Source organism: Typopeltis vanoorti, chromosome 8 (genome assembly GCF_054136105.1).
Source record: "Typopeltis vanoorti isolate ZY-2024b chromosome 8, IOZ_Tvanoo_1.0, whole genome shotgun sequence".
In the NCBI taxonomy this organism is placed as follows: Eukaryota; Metazoa; Arthropoda; class Arachnida; order Uropygi; family Thelyphonidae; genus Typopeltis; species Typopeltis vanoorti.
In genome coordinates, this window is record NC_143556.1 from 42885519 (window position 1) to 42907475 (window position 21957).

General features: G+C 35.9%; 1 protein-coding gene across 3 annotated transcripts in view; it reads right to left on the reverse strand.

Annotated features, from left to right (window-relative positions):
* The window catches only part of LOC150103955 (spectrin alpha chain-like), an 850682-nt gene that overhangs the window by 169181 nt on the left and 659544 nt on the right, over window positions 1-21957 (reverse strand). For all 3 annotated transcript variants that reach the window (XM_090397194.1, XM_090397195.1, XM_090397193.1), the window contains 2 exons: window positions 14060-14318; window positions 1100-1176 (listed from right to left, as the gene is read on the reverse strand). In XM_090397194.1, the coding sequence (XP_090253320.1) occupies window positions 1100-1176; window positions 14060-14318 (336 nt within the window). The remainder of the gene's footprint in view (window positions 1-1099; window positions 1177-14059; window positions 14319-21957) is intronic.

Consider the following 21957-nt stretch of genomic DNA (forward strand, 5'->3'; position numbering starts at 1 on the left):
TATTCAACATTGATGAAACTGATCTCTTTTGGAAGCATATATACGAACAAAAACTTTCCTAGCTAAAACAGATGCATCTCAACCAGGATACAAAGAATCTAAAGATCGTCTTACGCTTCTATTGTGAGGCAATGCAGAAGGCGACTTTAAATTCAAGTCTAAGTCTGTGTTTGTTTATCATGTGCAAAATCCAAGATCTAACATTATTGAAGAAATCAGTACAATTGGAAAGGGACTTGGATTTAATGAACTGGATAACGAAGATGTGAGAAACTTGCTCGATTCCTATTCAAAATTAAGCGAGAATGATCTCTTTCAACTAGAAGAACGGTGTGCATATTAAGAAGATAAGAAGGGCAAACAAGAAGAGAATGCTATAACTAAGAAGCTAACTGCAAAAGAACTTGAGCTAATTTTTGATCACAATGTGCATGCTAAGGAAATTTTGTTTGATGCTGATTCTGATATGGAACGAAGCTTCGAAGTCCACTGAAATCTTGATAAAGAGATCGCTGGCTATCACCAATTGTCTGACAAGATGAAAAAGTCGAGCACTATTCAAACATCTTTACTTAATTTTTTTGTAAAAAAGTAGCTCAATCAAATTTAGACATTAAAAAAAAAAATTAAGCAATTGATTTTTATAAACTTTGATGATTTTATCCTCTAATATAGCTTATATTGTAATTCTTTTCTTCAAATTTACTCTGACTGATGGACGAATTATAATAATTTCTATTGGTTATTGTATTCCCTTAACATGTTTTCGCTTATCGTGCATTAATTGTTGGATTAATTAATCGCGTTAAGCGAGGTTTTCCTGTACTTGCTTCTTCCTCTTAACCTCCTTCTTGTTTATATCAGTTAATCTCTTCTTTAAATGATCAATTTCCTTCTCCATAACCTGACTCTTCATTTATGTTAACTCTTGCCTAGGTGATGGTAGATGATAGGTATATTTAGATATGAGCCTGCATGATATATTATAATACAAGCTCCTCCAGAAAGTTCTTTGACATTCTGGAAGCGCCTGCATAATAATAATAAGAAGAAGAACAACAACAACAGTATTTCTTGATACTACTTTTTGATGACTTACTTGTTTTGTGAGAAGTGTTTGCACACTGGATAGATCTCTACCAAAATCTTCAGAATTAACATGTGTTTCTTTATCAGCTATAAAAAAATACAAAAAAGGACATTATATTATAACTTATTTATTTAGAGTTTAATTATTTCTTTCCTGGATTTCAATTCAATAAAACATTCAATACAATGTATGATGTGTGTAATTATTATTATTATTATTATTATTATTATTATTATTATTAAACAAGACCTCATGGAGTCAAAGACTCATCTAGGAGGTCCTTTTATCTCACACACATCTCATCATACCGTGTCTTAAACACATTCAAACTACTTGCAGACACCACACTTTCAGGCAAGGCATTCCAATCACTCACAACTCTGCACGAAAAAAACCTGCCTCTCACTCCCCTACTCACACCCTCTTTATACAGTTTCCAGGGATGACCTCTGGTTCTCCCCTGATCTCCCACTATTCTCTATAGAACTTCTCCACCATTAATCCTATAACAACCCCTTACCAACTTGTAGGTCTCTATCATATCTCCCCTCTTCCTTCTCTCCACTAGACTCTGCAAATTACATCTTTTCAATCTTTCCTCATAATCGACATTCCAGAGGTCAGAAACTACCTTAGTCAGTCAACTCTGGACCCTTTCCAACATCTCTTCATCCTTCTGAAAACCAGGTGACCAAATCTGGGCACAATAATCCATGTGTGGCCTAATCAAAGCCTTATACAATGGAACAAGAATCTCCCTACTTCTACACGTCAGTGTCCTCCGCATCATTCCCAAAAGTCTTTGTGTTGTCTTCACAATTTTGGCTATGTGTCCCCTAAATTTTAGATCCTTATCCACTATCACTCCCAGATCTCTTATTTCCTCTACTTCCAACAATATATTCTCACCAAGCATAAATTCTGCATCCCATCTTTGTTTTCCAAATTTTAAAACCTTACATTTTGCAACATTGAACTCACATCCCCATTTGCTTGCCCAATCACTCAATTTATTCAAGTCTTCTTGCAAGGCCACAACATCTTCACTACTCTTTATGGTTCGTCCCAACTTTGCATCATCTGCAAACAACTGAATATCTTCATCCAAATCTTCGCCAATATCATTAATATACAAGTTAAATAGTAATGGCCCTAAAATAGACCCCTGAGGCACTCCTCTAGTGACTTTCCTTTTCCTGGATATCGCACCCCCCATTCACAACTTGTTGATACCTATCAGATAGCCAGTCTCCAATCCAATGCACTAATCTAATATCCAACCTCATCTGCTCTAGTTTGACTGTCAACTTATCATGAGGTACTCTATCAAAAGCCTTGCGAAATCCAAGTATATTACTGTGTATCCTTCTCCTCTGTCCAAGGAAGCAGTCACTTTATTGTAATAAGTAAGTAGATTACTAAAACATGACCTCCATTTAGCAAATACATGCTGTCCATCAAAGATTATACCATTGTATACCATTGTTGCCAACCCAACTCTGGATCCTAGTTCTCACAAGCTTCTCCAACAACTTAGCCACAACACCTGACACAGAGATAGGCCTATAGTTTAAAGGAATAGGGGAGATATGATAGAGACCTACAAGTTGGTAAGGGGTTGTTATAAGATCAATGGTGGAGAAGTTCTACAGAGAATAGTGAGAGATCAGGGGAGAACCAGAGGTCATCCCTGGAAACTGTATAAAGAGGATGTGCGCAGGGGAGTGAGAGGCAGGTTTTTTTTCCTGAAGAGTTGTGAATGATTGGAATGCCTTCCCTGAGAGCGTGGTGTCTGCAAGGAGTTTGAGTGTGTTTAAGGTCGGTATGATGAGATGTGTATGTGTGATAAAAGGACTCCCAGATGAGTCTTTGACTCCATGAGGTCTTGGGGTAATAATAATAATAATAATAATAATAATAATAATAATAATGCAAAAATTTTCACCTTGCCAACACTCAACAGTGATGTGATATGGGATCCAAATTTCTTGTTTCAGAGATATATATATATATATATTACAAAGTTTTGTAATAAAAATTTCTGCTACAATGAAGTTTGACAGAATCAACAATATTATTACTACCTTATTTGTGTTTCTCATGTGGGAGAAAAATGGTAAAATGTCACTCTTATAATTATATCAGATGTTATAATGGCAAAAATAGTAAGAAAAAAATCATTTGCACTTTCTCTTCAAAACACAAAGAATTGTAAATTCACCCAGTGGAAAAGAAAATACTACATATTTTTCTCCTGTTATGTGATTTTTTTTTTCTTTTAGTACAAAGAAGAAATCACTGCATATAGCATGAAGTATGCAGGAGGGAAAAAATCTGGAAATTGGTTACATTATAACAAATAGAGAAATCATGTCAGAAAAAATTATTCACATAACATTTTAATATCAGAAGACATAACATTTTCTTCTAGGTTAGATATCTAAAGTAACTAAACCTTTGCTACTATTTTACACTAAAATGAATGGGTATGTTCCCCAAGTGATTTACGTTTGCAGCAGTTGTTTTGCGAACGATTTATGAAATAAATTCTCTGAAATATCTGCAAATTGAAAATGTCTATACCCCCCCCCCCCAAAAAAAAAAAAAACAAGATTATGAAACGCATATGCACCTCTTCTTTTAAAATAATTGAAATCCTCTTTTTCAAGATAATGGTATGAAATAATTTATAATTTTTCGATAATAAACATGAAACTGATCATTATAAATTAAGAAATTATTTTGGCATAAATAATATATCAGCATGTAAAAGAAATGTCAGTATTTCTGTTAGGATATTTGTAATCAACAATCGAAAAGGAAACAACATTCTTGATGTATTCTGCACTACAGCTTGGGGAACTTTAGTGTTCTCTCTTTCCTTTCTCAATAGCACTAAGAGTAATAAGTCTTTAGCTTTTCTTCCAGCTAAGTGAATCTTATCAAGTATTTCTAAGACATAGATTATTTCAGAAATAGCAACCAGCAGCAGAAGTAGTAATATTTAGATTTTTTTAAAGAAAAACAAACAAAAATAATACTACTGAACTTTCTTTTGTGTAGTATGCATAAAGAGTTTTATATATTGAAAATATAGCATAGTATTTCTAAATCTTAGAATAATTTCAGCAGACCACTGAACAGCTGATTTCAGATGCAAAGAAAGAGTACAGAATTAGAAGCGTCAAATATACAACAATATTATTGCTTTATTTCTTTGGTCAAAACGGTAAACTGAAATAAGAGATTTTGAATACTGTCTGAAAGCTTTCAAACCAGTAGAAATTTAAAGTTGTTATGTAACAGAGTTCCAGGACAGGAGAGGAGGGGGGGGGGGGGGGGGAGTTGCAGTAAAAAAATCTTAAAAATGAGCATAAATTTTGAATCATTCCTTACAGGATATCTTTCCTATTATATTTTCAAAAAATATCTACATTGGTTAAGCACTGGATATTACAGTAATGTTGTGCATCCTACAAAAAAAAAAAAAAAAAAAAAAATCTGTTGCAATTTTAAGCAAAAGAAGAAGGCTAAGAGTCTCTGATAAAATATCATTAGGTAGAAATTTTTGATACTAAAAAATACACAATATCAGAAACCAAGTAATGCAGTTTATAATCATTTGCTGCTCATAAAAAAAAAAATTAAAAAAATCGTTCCTAAAATTGAAATGTGGTATTCAATATCCACTTAATTTTGAATATTGAAATATGACTATCCATATAAACGTATTTTGCAAAGAAAGAAAGTAAATGTCATATTTATTTCGCTAAACGTTATTTAAATATATAAATACAGTATTTAACAAAATATTTTAAATGCAAACAAACATTTGAAAATTCGCAAAAAAGAATCTATATTGTCAGTAAATTAAGGAAATTTACTATTACTAAAATATATTCAATTAAATTCAATTAAAAAATCTGTGGTCATTTCGGGATTTGCAGATGTGAAACTTCTATTTTTGGAAAGAGACACAATAAATTGTGCAGAAGAAAAAAAAAAAAAAAAACGATCAAATATCTTAGTACAGTAAAGCAAATCACAAGTACCACAGTACATGTAAAGACAACTGACTCAAAAGTCCTCCACCACGGTTAATCCGTTAATGGCTCTAAAATCGCCGATAAGGGATTAACAGCAGAGGAGGGTAAATACTTGATAAAAGATAGAATGCCGATGAAGTTTTGATCCATGAAAAATTCTAAGGTAGTCTGGCTATTTCATCCACCTCAGCCGGTAGAAGGGTTAACATGAAACCATCTTCCTATACTTCCTTCAATTCTAACTGCTGACTTACAACTCAAATAAAGACTAAGTATTGCTTGATATAATGCCCCATTGACACCATATAACTGTAGCCTATTGAATAGCTTCTCTCTTAGCACCTCGTCATATGCCTTTTCCAGATCAACAAAACTTAAATACAGATCTTTGTTATATTCCCATGATTTCTCCACTATTTGTCGTAAAGTGAAGATCTGATCCTGACAGACTCTATTTGGCCTGAATCCAGCTTGTTCTTTACCAAGCTTTTCTTCCACAATTATTCTCAACCGTTTCTCAAGTATACTGGCAGAAATCTTACCAGGAACACTCAGTAGAGAAATACCTCTGTAATTCTCACATTCAGTTTTATTTCCATTGGTATATATGGGTACTGTGAGAGCTCTACTCCAATCATCAGGAATTTTCCCCTCTGTCCATGCCTTCTGAACTGTGCAGTGCAGCCACTGTAAGACTTTTATACCACCATACTTCAGCATTTCTGGTCGAATACTACGTTTCAAGCCTTTGATGGCTTTTTCTACTTCAAGTATGAATATGTATTCCTGACTGTATGCCTGATGAGTTTTTTTTACCACTGTGATCACTAATCGTTTCATTTAACAATTTGTCAAAGTAATTACTCCATACTTCACGGATGTCCTTTTCTCCCGTTTTCATGTCACCTTTATCATCTCTAATTCCTTTTACAGCACACTTTCTTCCATTTCTGAGTTTTTTCAGCAACCTCCAGAATATCCTGCCACCTTCTTGATATTTTTTTCTATGTTCTTACCAAAGTCTTCCCATGAATTTTGTTTAGCTACAGTGTTTAGCTTTCTTACATTTGTCTCTGTATCCTCTAAGAACACAAGCTGACTTATTTACCAAGAACTTTTGATATAGTTTCTTATTTTTCTTCACTGCCTGTTCTGATTTTTCTATCCTTGCAGATAACCTCACTACATGCCTCTCTTGCTTAATCAAATCAGTGTTTTCTTCAGAGCTTGCATCAGAATCTACAAGGTTTTGCTCCTTTACTCAAACTCTTTTATTTTTCTACAATAATGTTTGTGTATTTTAGTCTACAGTTCACATCTGAGAATTGCTCAACTTTTATTCGCTTCAAAACTTTCTTACATGTTCTTTTCAATATGAAATTCAATTTTATCCTGCTCAAGACTAAATGGTGATCACTTCCAATTTCAATTCTTCTGTACACTCTGACACTCTGGTGTCCTGCACCAGGGAGAAAACATCACTATCAACTATAACATAGTCAATGAGACTTTTCTTATACCTTGCCTCTTCTCTCCATGTGACTTTGTGCATATTTTTATGTTGGAACATTATGTTAGTAATAACTAGTATGTCCTGAGCAGAAATCCAACAGGTATTTTCCATTATTATCAGCTTTGCTCTTTTCTCCAAATTTTCTCAAAATATTCTTGTATGTCTGACAATCATTTCCTATTCTGCTACTTAGATCCCCAACAAGGACCAACTTTTAATTTTTCGAATTTTAATTTCATATTTCTTAAATTTTTATTTAATGTCTAAATATTTGATTGAGCTACTTTTTTATAAAAAAATTAAATAAAGATGTTTGAATAGTGCTCAACTTTTTCATCTTGTCATGCAATTTGAAATAGCTGGTGATCACTTTATCAAGATTTTGGCAGACTTTGAAGCTTTGTTCCATATCAGGATCAGCATCAAACAAAAGTTCCTTAGCATGCTCAATGTGATTGAAAACTAGCTCAAGTTCTTTTGCAGTTAGCTTCTTAGTTGTAGCATTCTCTTTTTGTTTGCACTCCTTATCTTCTTCTTCTTTTTCATATGCACACTGTTCTTCTAGTTGAAGAAGATCATTCTCGATTAACTGTTCTGAATGAGAATCGAGCAAGTTTCTCACATCTTCATTATCCAATTCATTAAATCCAAGTTCTTTTCCAATTATGCTGATTTCTTCAATAATGTCATCAGCTGGGTTATTAAAACCAATGAAATCATTTGTGCAGTGAGGTAAGACCTTCTGCCACATACTCTCATATTGCAGGCGGTGACTTCCTCCCATGCTAAATGAATATTTTCCACTGGTTGCTTGATATCATATTTTTTTCCAAAACTTTGGTAAAGAAATTGCACTCTTTACTCACTGCTTCAAGGACCTGGGCAAAGGACCTGGTTCTACAGAAGAAGTATGCTTTGAACAATGACATGAGGCCTTGGTCCATTGCCTGAAGTAAAGAAGTTGTATTTGGGGGCAAAAAAACAATCTTCACATTTTCATTAAGATCGGCAAGCCTCCTAAGATGATCAGGAGTATTATCTAATAACAAATGGGCTTTAAAGATAAGATTATTTTTCTTGCAGTAGTCTGCAACCGAAGGACAAAAATAACAGTTGAACCACTCCTCGAAAAGAGTTTTGGTCACCCAAGCCTTCTTATTTGATTTCCAAATTACTGGCAGTTTTTGTTGCTTACATCTTCTTAATGATCTTGGATTTTGTGCACAATAAACTAACATAGGCTTGAGTTTAAAGTCGCCTTCTGCATTGCCTCCCAATAAAAGCTTAAGATGATCTTACGCTTTCAACCAGGATACAGGAATAAATACTGTGCAGCCAATAAATACTGGCTGCACAGTATTTATTGGTACTAGCAGATTCCCCCCAGTTATTCTTACGTTATGTAGTCCAGCTCGATTTTAAAAATGGTCAAACCATCCTAAACTCACACTTAAAGCTTTCGCATTCCTCTTGAAATTTGGTCTCTTTCAATGATGTAAAAATGTTGAGAGCTTTTGCCTGAATATTCCTTGTATTAAGAAGTATTCTTTTTTGGTTAATCCTCAATCCAGAGTGATAGAAGATGTTCCATCTCGATCATTAAATGGCTTCTATTTCAGGTGATCTGAATGATTAAAGAAGCCATAGCAACTTTTCCTTGTTCTTTGTATTCTTTGCTCTTATTTAATATAGTCTGAACTGTAGAATCACTGTATCCAAGGTCTCGCACAATCATTGTATTACTAGCACCACTTTCATGTCTCTTAATAACTTCTAGCTTTTCCTCTAAAGTAATTAAGTTTCTTCTCTTTTTATTGCTGCAGCGTTCTTTATCAGTCTTTCTTTTTTCCATATCAGGGGTTGAATATGATAAAGCCATATAGGTATCTAAATTAAAGCAAAATGAAGGAAAAGTGATTTAACAAGAGAACACAGTCTGCATGTATGCTTGTGATGACAGCTTTCAGCCAACTGCTGCCGGCCACTGTCCAAGCATTTCCACTGTCCACTGGCTGCTACATTGATAAGTGCCACCATTGCTCACTGAATATTGGTGACAAAAAATTTTGCGTAACATAAAAAAAATCATGTTAAATGATTAATCACTTGCTTAAAGCAGGAAATGTTATCATGTCACTCAATCATGCTGATTATCGTGCATATCAAATTCGCATTAAGCGAGGTTTCCTGTATTATTATTATTATTCAACTTATCATAATCAACCTATTATTACTAATTAAATTACAAAAAAATTGCTATATTTCAGCAGCACTAATCACCAGCAACCTATACTATGCATTACCTCATGGCAATCTAAACAATATGATGGCCTGGAATCAAATGCAGTTAAACTGCTTGGGAAGCAGCTTTGCTAACCACTATCACATCTGAAAATATCTATAATTCTTCTCATATTTATGGCCACAGAAAAAGAAAAGTTGTCAAGTATCAATTATGTGTTGTTGTTTTTTTTTGTCTAAAGGTCATCTTAAAAAAGAAATATGCTTCTTTATCATAGGTCAGAGTAATATTCTATTTTAATGGTTGAAGAGGAAAAAAAACAATACTTTTACAAAACTGCAGAATTAGGTTTCAGCCAGTTAACTTACATCAATAACTGAAATAAAATGATTGTATGAACTGTTTATTGTTATTATTATTATTATTATTATTATTATTACATGATATCTCCAAGGAGTCCAAAGACTCATTGAGGGAGGGCACCTACTCTACAACTCTCCATCTCCACCACCCAATCAACCAACCAACTACAGTGAACTGCCACTATCATCCTCACCTACATCAACACCATCTGCTTACCACCACCACCACCACCACTGGTATTTTTTGTTTGTAAATTGCATGTGTACCAAGGCTGATTTCTCTGTATGTGGGATGAAAAACCCGAGTTTCTGAGAGAAAAAACCCTGCTACCTCCACATGAGATCAGCTAACTCACCTTCAATTGAAAAAATCCGTATGACGATTCTTCTCGCCATGACAAAAATCAAACTTAGGCCTTTTTTAATTGAAGGGTGCACCGTACTGTCATTCTTCCAATTGTGCTATGGAGATGCTTAAAATAAATAAATGTTAATGATCCTTCTGCAGGGTTATAGTATAGTGTTGTGATAAAAAAAGTAACAACAGCACACACACACACACACACACACACACAGTAACTTGTAACCACAGGCCAAACTAAGATGCAACCATCACAATAGCTATAGGCTAAACTAAGATGGAAAACTCCAGAAGGATGGAATGAAAATTTCAAATGACAGTTGATATTCTTCTTACCAGGAGTCACTTAAGGATCAAAACCAGATAACTGGGAAGAAACCTCAATATAGCCTTTAAGGAATGTGCAGAACCAACTGAGGCTTCTGATCTAATGTGCATCCCATTAGGTACTATCCATTGGATAGTGAATAAATGAAAGCAACTAGAAATAAACATGACGACAATGCAACAGGAGTTTTCATGCTGAGATTTCATGGTTAACCCACTGTTTTTGTTGGGAAATCATGGTAAACAGTGAAAAGTCAGCTACTGGAACAAAGAAAACATCAGAAGAAATGATTATGGAACATTCAACATAAGGAATATCTATAGAAAGGAAATCTAATTTGAAGACAAACTAGAAAGATGCAGCATGTTACAAAGACAACAAAAACTAAAACAGAAGAGATCCTACTAAATAATAAATATAGGATGCTATACAGTAATCTACCATTTATCAGACCCTCTAAATTAGTGATTGTCCAAAGATTAGTTGACCCTTAAGTCAACTGACCCCTGAAATTGCGCTTTCCTGTGATAAGTTAGTGCTCAAGGGAGTCAGCCAATTTAATCCCATTTTTTCCCCTTAACACTAGATATCACTTTTATATATACAGAAGTATGCTAAACCACAAATACAGGTATCCCTCAATTAAAGCGGTTAATTAATCTCTCGATGTTACTGCGTATATCAAAAAATCGCATTAATCAAATCTAATAATCAATGGTAAAAATTACAATTCGTCCGTGATCGATTACTGTATTAATAATTCATTTTATATGGTACTCTTTTAGGAAAGATAAAAAATGAATGCAAAGTAAATGTTTAATAAATACTTGTACCTACATTAGTTACTGCAATTTTTTTTATTAAAAGAAGTTATCAAGAGTTGTTTGAACAGTTTTAGTTTTTTTTCTTATCGGCATAAATTCTACAATAACAAGCAAAATGACTCTCCAGGCCTCGGCAAACAAGCAATAAAACATAAAGAAAACACACTACAAATATAAAACATGATGGTACAAATTAAGTGGATATTGAATCCAACATTATTTCACAGCCGAATATAGAAACTACAAGAGTTTCAAGCTGAATATATAGAAACTAAAAGTTTCGGTGGATGCAAGCATAAGCAACCTTAAGGTTAACTCATAGTAAAGGTGGAGTAAGCTCCAGATCACTTTCTTTTGTATTTTCCATAAATGTATAGCACATCTCCTAGAGGACATATATGATAAATATTGAACCCAACATTATTTCATAGACGAATCCAGGGATGGCCTCTTGTCATCACTCCTTTCTGCTGTTCAACCAAGCGAAAGAGCTCCCCAGTGTCAACCCTGTAACCATCTCTCAACAGTTTAAAAGTTTCAATCATATCACCTCTCCTCCTTCTTCTATCCACCAAACTCTGCAGTCCACATTCCCTCAGCCGATCCTCATACCTATCATTGTACAGTCCGGAAACCATCTTTGTTATCTGCCTTTGTACCCTTTCCACAGTTAATTTATCACCTTCAAATCCTGGGGGCCAAATCTGAGAACAATAGTCTAAGTGTGATCTGATCAGGGTCTTGTACAACGGAATGATAACTGTTTTATCTCTGCAGGTCAGCGTCCTTCTCATTATTGCAGCAATCCTCTGTGTTACCTTCACCACCTTTGCAATATGTCCCCTAAATTTCAGGTTTCTATCAATCATCAATCCCATATCTCTTGTCTCCCCTACTTCCTCCAGTATAACTCCTCCCATAGAGTATGCAGTGTCCCATCGATGTTTCCCAAACCTCAAGATCTTACATTTTGTTGCATTAAACTGAAACCCCCATTCATTTGCCCATCTATCTAGCTTATTCAAATCCTCTTGCAGGGCTGCCACATCTGCACTATTACTAATAATCCTTCCCAGCTTCACATCATCTGCAAACAACTGAATATCCCTTGCAATCCACTGAAAATGTCATTGATATAAAGGTTAAACAATATAGGTCCCCAGTACTGAGCTCTGTGGAACCCCACTTGTAACCCTCTGCTTCCTTGAAAGTGCCTCACCATACAGAACTCTCTGATACCTATCGGACAGCCAATCCTGTATCCAGTTGACCAATCTGACATCCAGACCCGTGTGCTGCACCTTGAATATCAGCTTATCATGTGGAACCCTTTCAAATGCCTTCGCTAAGCCTAAGAAAATGGCAGTATATGCCTTTCCCTCATCTAATGCTCTTGTAACTTTATCATAAAAGACTAGCATATTGCTAAAACAAGAGCACACCCTCACAAATCCATGTTTGTGAGGGGTGCTCTTGGATCCCCCTCACAAATACATGTTGTCTCTCACAGATAACATTACCCTCATCTTCCCAATGCTGTATACTATTATTATTATTATTGCATGGGCAACTCCATGGGGTCCTAAAACTCATTGTGGGAGGCCGAAACTATCAACACAATAACTATTGTACCTCTCCTTCAAACCATTAACAGTTAAAAAGTTAAAAATCTAGTCCTCACACCCTTGCTAACCACACTCTTACTCAACTTCCAGTGATGACTTCTTCTTCTTCTTCTGTCCTCTTTAGGCAATTGCTGAAACATTTCCTTTGCATCAATCCTAGAAAAGCCTTTAAGTAACTCAAATGTTTCTATTATATCACACCCCTTTTTTGCCTACCAACCAACTTTTGCAATCCACAAACACTCAATATATACTCACAGGGAGCATTCCACAGACCAATACCATCTTAGTCACTTGCCTCTGGATCCTCTCTGCCACTTCCTCAAGAAACCCAGGTGACCAGACCTGAGCACAGTAATCCAGATGTGGTCGTATCAAGGCTTTACAATGAGGAATGATAACTCCCTTATCTCTGTTTGCTAATGTGTTCTTCAAAAACCAAGTAATTCTGTGAGCTACCTCAATTCATTCAATTCCCTCAATGTAGTACACAGTCTGTAATCTCTGGAGATGGACACTGCTTCTCCATATATGGAGGAGCAGAATCCAGGAGAAGGCAGGTGACTAGTGGTGTGCACAGTGCCTTGGACCACTGGTGTTTATTTTGTACATAAATGATATATGAAATAACCTGACAGGAAATATTCAGTTGTTTGCTGATGATGCAAAGTTTGGCAAGTAATAATTAATCAATATGATGTAGAGAACTTGTAGGATGTGAATAGGCTGACAGTATGGGCAAAATGTAATGGATGTGAATTTAATGCAAAAAAGTATCCCAAAATGTAAGACACTTTTCTACATTCAAATTCACATGCATTATTTTTTGCCCATACTCCTTTTGAATGGAGTGGTGCTGAATGGAGAAGTTATCAAAAAAGTAGATAAATTTAAATATATGGGTTCAGTAGTGGATAGTAAAGGTGAAGAATAATAAAAGGAAGTCAATAACAGAATTTTAGGCAGGATGGAAGAATTGGAAAGAAATGTCAGGAATTTTATGTGATAGAAAAGTTCCAGTGAAATTGAAAGGAAAAATATACAGAACGGTAGTGAGACCCACGACGTTATATGGATTGGAGACACTGCCGTAATGAGGTGAAATGAAAAATATCATGGACGAAGTAACATGATGATGGAAATACAGGGAGGAAGAAGAAGAGAAAGACCAAAGAAGAGGTGAAAAAATAATGTAGAGGAAGATCTGAAGGAGAAAACCTGGACAAAGATCCAGTCTACAATGGAAACCAGTGGAGAACACTCATCAGAAACAGTGACCCCATATAGAAATGGAGCAGGTGAAGAAGAAGAAACATGGTAGTTGTTTCCATAATTTTTTGTGATGAATTCTGATCACCATGTAAGCATGAAGGAAAGGAGATACACTGATTATCACTCATGTTGTTGTTTGTTGTTTACAGGAGTAAATGTGCATCTTGGGATAATAATTAACAAACTGGCTAATAATCATTATAATAAAAACTGTAAAAAGCCTTCAAATAATTAAGGAAAAAATGTTCCATTGCACAAATCAAAAGTCAAAATCAAAAATATAATAATTTATTAATTAAACTATTTAACAATAAATAAAAAAAAAAGGTAAGGGGAAGCGGGGGGGGGGAGATTAGATAATAAAAATATAAATGCATGTCTGCATTCAGTACATACCAATCCAGCTTTCTACAACATCAGCCTTCCACATAAACTGCAAGTAAGCAGAATTATCCTTTAGTTTCTTCTTACGGTAAGCTGCCCTATTATCCAGTGTATTCAAATGATCTTGTAGCTGCTTCAAGCGTTGAGCAATACTCTCTGAGTGATGATTGCCTTCAGTTATTAGCTGCTGACCTTCAGATGCAATAGCTATGCATCTTTCACGGTGGATGGCAAAATCAGCTTCAAATGCATCATGCTTTTTGAGTAGGCCCTGCATATATTTTACAATTTTGTAAGTTCCATATGTAATACTCTAAAACAATATTACATTTTTGAAATGAAATTAGTATTATTATAAGAAGGAACACATTGGTTCATTTGGCTATTTTAATACAAATAAATGAAACTTTCTCACAAGTAGTTAGAGTACAGAATGTAATTCTTCCTTCATTTTGTCTTCATCTCTTGTAATAGAGATTGCCCTTTTCTTGAGCCTATTTATAATACCTATAGAACTGCTAATGTAATGGTATAGTGATAGGACTGTTTTGGAGAGCCCTGAAAGCTAAGTTGTTTAGTTTAAAAAAAAAATATATCATCATCATCAAATTCCTGCCATGTACCCACAAGGGGTGTACAGGATATGACAGTACTACATGAAAAATTTACATCATTACTAACTTCCTATCTACAATTTTCCTCCAAATCAGTCTGTTACTTGTCAAGACTCCAACATTATCAGATCTTCTATTTCTATCGCCTAAGGCACTTTGTACCATATCAATCCACCTATATCTTGGTCTTCCTCTATGTCGTTTTGCTGCCAACCTGGCAGGGAACACGTGTTTTGCTAATCTTTCCTTGCCCATTCTGTTTAGGTGACCATACCACCTGAGATTAGCTCTGCTAACGCATTCCTGGATGCAGACAATGTCAAGTTCTTTCCTAATATCCTCGTTTTTAATATGATATTGCCATTGATGCCATCTGTACGCGCCTATAATCTTTCTCAGGACTCTCATATCTGCGGTCTCTAGTCTTTCGTCAAGTGTTTTACTTCTGACCCAGCTCTCAGATCCATAAGTTAACACTGGTTTGAACACTGTCTTGTATACAGCTAATTTAGTGTTCTGGTTAATTTCTCTCTTATTCCATATGAATTTATTCAATTGACTTCCCACCATACCAGCTTTGCTGATTCTGTTGTCTATTTCTATATTTAATTTACCATCTTCAGTAAAAATTGTGTCCGCGCAGTTAGCCTAGTGGCTTTGCGCTTCAAAACCATATACCTGGGGAAGGAGTGTCCTAGGTTCGATTCCCGTCGGAGACGTGAGGAGCTGAAGGATCTTCCTCAGCCATAGCCAAGTTAGCCGGTCTTGGGCGTGCGCAGCAGGGTTTTTTCCGCCAGTTTATCTGGCGTTTTTCATCCCGCAAGCAGTCAAACCGGCCCCACGAACACACATGGATACAGCCAAGAATATCTTGAGGCACAGGAGTGACCATTCTATCCTCGTATTTCGGTTACGAAATCCAAGCATGCTTGGAAGGTTGTGGGCCTTAAAGGCCTGTTAAAGCCATTGGGATAGATAGATAGTGAAAATTGTACCTAAGTAGCTGAAATGTTTTACTTGTTCCACAGGTTCGGTTCTCCATTCACAACACAGTTGACATTTTCAATGATTCTGCCTATTTTCATTATCTTTGTCTTTTTATTGCTGACCTTCATACCATATCTATTACAACAGCTATTCAATTTAGTCAGAGAATCTTGCAGACTTGTAGCGGATTTATTTAGAAGTATAACATCATCCGCATAAAGCAAAGAGCTGACATTAACATCTCCAATTTTGATATCATGTTTAATACCACTTTCCTTCATAATGTGATCCATATAGATAATGAATAACAGAGGGGATAATGTATATCCTTGTCTCACACCAGATTTAACATTAAACCATCTTCCTGTACTTCCTTCAATTCTAACTGCTGACTTACAACTCAAATAAAGACAAAGTATTGCTTGATATAATGCCCCGTTTACACCATATAACAGCAGCGTATTGAATAGCTTCTCTCTTGGCACCTTATCATATGCCTTTTCCAAATCGACAAAACTTAAATACAGATCTTTGTTATATTCCCATGCTTTCTCGACTATTTGTCGTAAAGTGAAGATCTGATCCTGACAGCCTCTGTTTGGCCTGAATGCAGCTTGTTCTTCACCAAGCTTTTCTTCCACAATTCTTCTCAACCGTTTCTCAAGTATACTTGCATAGATTTTGCCAGGAACACTCAGTAGGGAAATACCTCTGTAATTCTCACATTCAGTTTTATTTCCCTTTTTATATATGGGTACTATGAGAGCTCTACTCCAATCATCGGGAATTCGTCCCTCTGTCCAGGCTTTCTAAATTATGCAGTGCAGCCACTGTAAGACTCTTATACCACCATACTTCAGCATTTCTGGTCGAATATCATCTACTCCAGCTGCCTTTCCACATTTCAAGCCTTTGATGGCTTTTTCTACTTCAAGTATGGATATGTATTCCTGCCTGCATGCCTGGTCAGTGTTTTTTACCACTGTGCTGTCATCACTGCTTGTTTCATTTAGCAGTTTTTCAAAGTAATTACTCCATACTTCAAGGATATCTTTTTCTCCTGTTTTCATGTCACCTGTATCATCTCTAACTCCTTTTATGGCACTCTTTCCTCCATTCCTAAGCTTCTTCAACAACCTCCAGAATATTTTGCCACCTTCTTGATATTTATTTTCTATATTCTTGCCAAAGTCCTCCCATGACTTTTATTTAGCTAGTTTTACACAGTGTTTAGCATTCTTGCATTTGTCTCTATATTCTCTAAGAGCACAAGCTGACTTATTTGACAGGAACTTTTGATATGCTTTCTTTTTTTCCTTCACTGCCTCTTTAACTTCCTGTGTCCACCAGGGAGTTCTGATTTTTTTATCCTTTGCAGACAACCTCATCACATGCCTCTCTGGAAGAATCAATCAATGTTTTCTTCAGAGTTTGCCACTAAATCTCCAAGGTTTGATTCCTGTTCTCAAACTCTTTCATTTTTTCTTCAATAATCTTTGTGTATTTTAGTCTACAGTTCACATCTGAGAGCTGCTCAACTTTTATTCGCTTTAAAACTTTCTTACATGTTATTCTTTTCAATATGAAATTCAATTTTATCCTGCTCAAGACTAAATAGTGATCACTTCCAATTTCAAATCCTCTGTACACTCTGGTGTCCTGCACCAGGGAGAAAACATCACTATCAACAATAACATAGTCAATGAGACTTTTCTTATTCCTAGCCTCTTCTCTCCATGTGAATTTGTGCACATTTTTATGTTGGAACATGGTGTTAGTAATAACCAGTCCATGTCCTGAGCAGAAATCCAACAGATATTTGCCATTATTATTAGCTTTGCACTTTTCTCTAAATTTTCCCAAAATATTTTTGTATGTCTCACTATCATTTCCTACTCTGATATTTAGATCCCCAACAAGGACCAACTTTTCCTTTTTCATTGTGTCAGTTGCTTTTTCTAAAGCCTCAAAAAATTCCTCCACTTCTACCTTAGTAGAACTTTCTGTGGGACCATAGGCACAAATAAGTCTCATTGTCCAGTTCCCCATTCTCATATTTGCCCACATTACTCTACTTGAGACTGACTGCCATTCACGAAGATTAGCATCGTATTCTATGTTGAATACTATGGCTACTCCTTTTCCTTGATCGTCATTGCCTAAATATAACATTTTGTATTTATTGCTCAGAGAGATCTCACCAGTTTTGGTCTTTTTTGTTTCAGTCACCTCTATTATGTCGATCTGGTACTTATCTAATTCCTCAGCTAGCTCCATTTCTTTGCCATTCAGGCTTCTTACGTTCTGCATTGGGATTAATTAGATTTCAGTTAAAAGTTTTGTTTTAAATATAGTCAATATAATCTTTTTGGTAAGTTACATAGTGTAGTACATGGCACTGATGTGAAGCAGGACAATGGCATCCAAGGCATTAAATTCTTTAAATGGTTTAAATGGTTAAAGTCTTTAAAGAATTTTACAAAGGGACTTCATATGAGGGTGATCTGAAAAGTTCTCGGCCTAGTCCATAGATAGCAACATTATTGGGAACATTTTTTTTTCAAAGTTGGTACATCTGTCAAGCATCAATGTGAAATTGCAAGTCATTCTATCAAGAAGTTTGTTTTATACAGCTGTCTGAAGTAAACGTTGTCTGTATCCCTTGAAATGAATAAAATTGAGTATCATGCAGTTATAAAATTCTTTGTAAAAGAAGATTTAATGCCAAAAGAAATTCATTCGAAGTTCATAAAGTTTATGGGCACTTCTTCTCCTTTGTTTTCAACAATTAAGAAATGGGCTGCCGAGTTTAATCGTGGCCGTACCAGCCTTGAAGATGATCCGTGTGAAGGAGGTCCAAAAAGTGCAACAACACCAGAAATCATTGATTAAGTGCATGATATGGTATTGAATGAACGATGAGTCAAAGTTCTTCAAATTGCTGAGACTATAGGCATTTCAAAAGAATATTTTCTATGAAAAATTGCAAATGAAAAAGCTTTGCGCAAAATGGGTGCCGCACTTGCTCACAGCAGATCAAAAACACACTCGCATGAAAATCTCTGAACAGTGTTTGGAGTGTTTTAACAAGACTAAAACTGATTTTATGCATCAATTTATTACTATTGATGAGATCTGGATTCACCATTACACACCAGAATCCAAACAGCAGTCAAAACAGTTGACAGAAGCTGGTTGGTCAGCACCAAAGAAGACAAAGTCGGTTCCATCAGCAGGAAAGGTCACGGCATCGGTGTTTTGGAATGCTAAAGGCATTTTGTTTATTAATTATCTTGAAAAGGGTAAAATAATAACTGGGGAATATTGTTTTGATCTTTTAACCAGACTAGACAAAAAAATTTATGAGAAAAGACCTAGTTTGCAGAAGAAAAAATCATCTTTCATCAGGACAATGCACCTGCCCACAAAGGTGTTTTGGCAATTGAAAAATTAAGGGATCTGCACTATGAATTGGAACATCCACCCTATTTCCCAGATTTGGCTCCCTCTGACTTCTATCTCTTCCCAAAACTAAAACTCTTCCTTGCTGGTCAGCGTTTTTCTGTGAATCAAGAGGTGATTGCAGCTGCAGAGAGGTATTTTGCAGATCTTACTGGGAACCAGTATGGGGACATGATAATGGCACTCGAACATCACCGGAATAAATGTATTATCTTAAGGGAGATTATAAAATAAATATTAGAAAAATAATTTTGAAATTATAAATTCGTTTTTTATTGTTAGGCCAAGAACTTTTCAGACTACCCTCGTACAGTGCAATGTTTGGGAGATGTACACATTACCAAACACAAATGGAATTTGGTTTGAGAGTGATAGTGGTAGAAAAGTGTGCCAAAAATGCTATGAAAGTGAGGGTCAAAAGTCAGTGTCAGGTCACAAGATTGAAGTGGACAGCACTGAGAATACACACGAAAATGTGTGTGATGTAATGGCAGACAAGGTTGAAAGAGAGGTTAAAATGACACAACTGAGAGAGAGAGAGAGAGAGTAAAAGTATTGATTAAAAGAATAGTAGCAAAATTGATGTAAAGAATAAAGAGTTGGCTGTAATGAGGGAGATAGCTCGGTTACACAGAGTAATACACAGGGTGAAGCAGGAACTGCAAAGAATGCAGAAGCATCTGGTGAGTGGGTCAGCTGATATCAGAAAGAATGAAGTGTGTGATAAGAGAAATGAGTGCTTGACTGAGAGAGAGAGAGAGAGAGAGAGAGAGAGAGAGAGAGAGAGAGAGAGAAAGGGAAAACTTAAGGAGCAAGTCTTGTATGGTGATTCTATCATAAGAGGTATGATTGGCAAAAAGATTGCTAAAATCATGCTTTCTGGTTGGAAAAATAAATGACGTTGGTGATGCTATTAGAGCCCAAAAGGGTAAAGTGAAAGAGTTGATTGTTTAGGCTGGAATGAATTATTTGAAAGGAGAAAAGATTGGAATGAGAAAGGACATGAAAGAATTACTTGAGGAGCAAAAGAAAGAATGAGAAAATTAAGACAGTGAGTCTGCTGATGTGGCATGACACAGTAGAGATGAGAAGGAGAGCCATATGACTTGATGTGTAGGTTATGCAGGAGAAGTAGTGTGGAGTTTGTGAATATGTGGAGTGAGTTTGATGGATGAATGAAGTGAAAGCGGATGAGAAAAATCAGGTAAACTAGAACATTTAGGGTGGGGGAGATGTTGAGTGGATATGCAGACATCAGCGAGGCAATTGAGTGTAAGAATGTGTATAAAATGACTAAGTTAATACCACTGCTAGCAAACCAGAATGGGATAGTTAGCATAAAAGCTTGGGATAGCAATGGACCTAAGAGGCTTTTGCACTTTATGTACACGTTTTTGTATGTATAAAATGTCAGGAGCATTCGAAAGTGCTAGAGAAATTTTGGCATTGGTTAGTTCATCCTGGTCAAAGGTTACGGGCATTAGTGAGACATGGCTAACAGAAGATGATATAGTTAGTGGGATAGAATGTGAAGGGGTATGGTGTGTTCAGGGAGGATAGAGAGAAAAGAATGTGATGAGGAGTGTTACTGATGAGAGCCAATTAATCAAAGAGAGTAAAGGTCAACTGAAGGCCAGTGAAAATAGCACATTTGAGGCTATCGTGTGAGACAGAATCCAGTAGAAAAAAATATACAATTGGATGTTGTGCTATAAACTAGGGGATGGATCAGAAGGAAGAGAGAACACACAGGAGGAAGGAAATGGAATTTATGCAGTTACTAAAGAATAATTACCTGAGACAGCATGTTATGGAATATACTTGGGGATTCAGAGTGCTAGATATAGTAATTGCATCTGAGAATTTGTGTAGAGTCAATATGACCACATTGATGCCATCTGATGAGAGTGATCATATGATCTTGACCTGGGAATAAATGTGTGGAATTTTTAGTTAAGAGGGGTATATGTGGAATTACAGGGCTGGTAAGTATGACAAGCTTAGGAAATTGCTTGAATCAGTGCCATGGTATGTGAAACTGCAGGGGATGGATGTTGATAGTGCATTGGAGGTGGTAAAGGAGTATTTGAGGATAGTAATGGCAGACTACATATGTAGAGTCAGGAGAGTAAATCAAGTGGGAGTTATAGGAATGAATATCATAATTAAGCTGGAGCTGCAAAAAAAGAAAAAATTGTGGATGGAATTCAAGGAGAAAGTGACCTGCAGGCACATGAGCAGTACAAATCACAGGCTAGAAAGGTAACCTGTGTGGTAAGAAAGACAAAAGCAGAGTATGAAAGGAAATTAGAAGTGCAGTCCAAAGATAACCTGAACAGCACTTTCAATATGCTGTTCAGGTTATCTTTATGCTGCAAGTAAAATGATTTTAATCAATGCTAATAGTAAGGAGGTAACTGAATCAGTTACCTCCTGAATCAGTTACCTCCTCATCAAAATAGTAGAATTACTAAGTGAACTCTTTGAGAGTATATCATTCAGGTGGAGATATTGCACACAATGAGAGAGGCAAAGGCTTATATAGAAACTGATGTGCATTGCATATTACAGAACCTTAATGTCAATACAGCTATGGGATTAGATGGTACACCAGCTCAAGTTTTAAGTGAAGGTGTTAGGGAATTGTCAGTGCCCTTGACCACATTGTTTAATCTAAGTCTCAGCTCTGGGTTAGTCCTAAGGGGGGGGGTTTCCATTGCACAAAGGAAGCTTCAAGACTGATGTAGTAAATTACAGACCAATCAGCATATCAGGAGTTGTGGTCAAGGTACTGGAGAAGTTGGTCAAGAGCAAAATACAAGAATGGATAGACAGAAATGGGATACT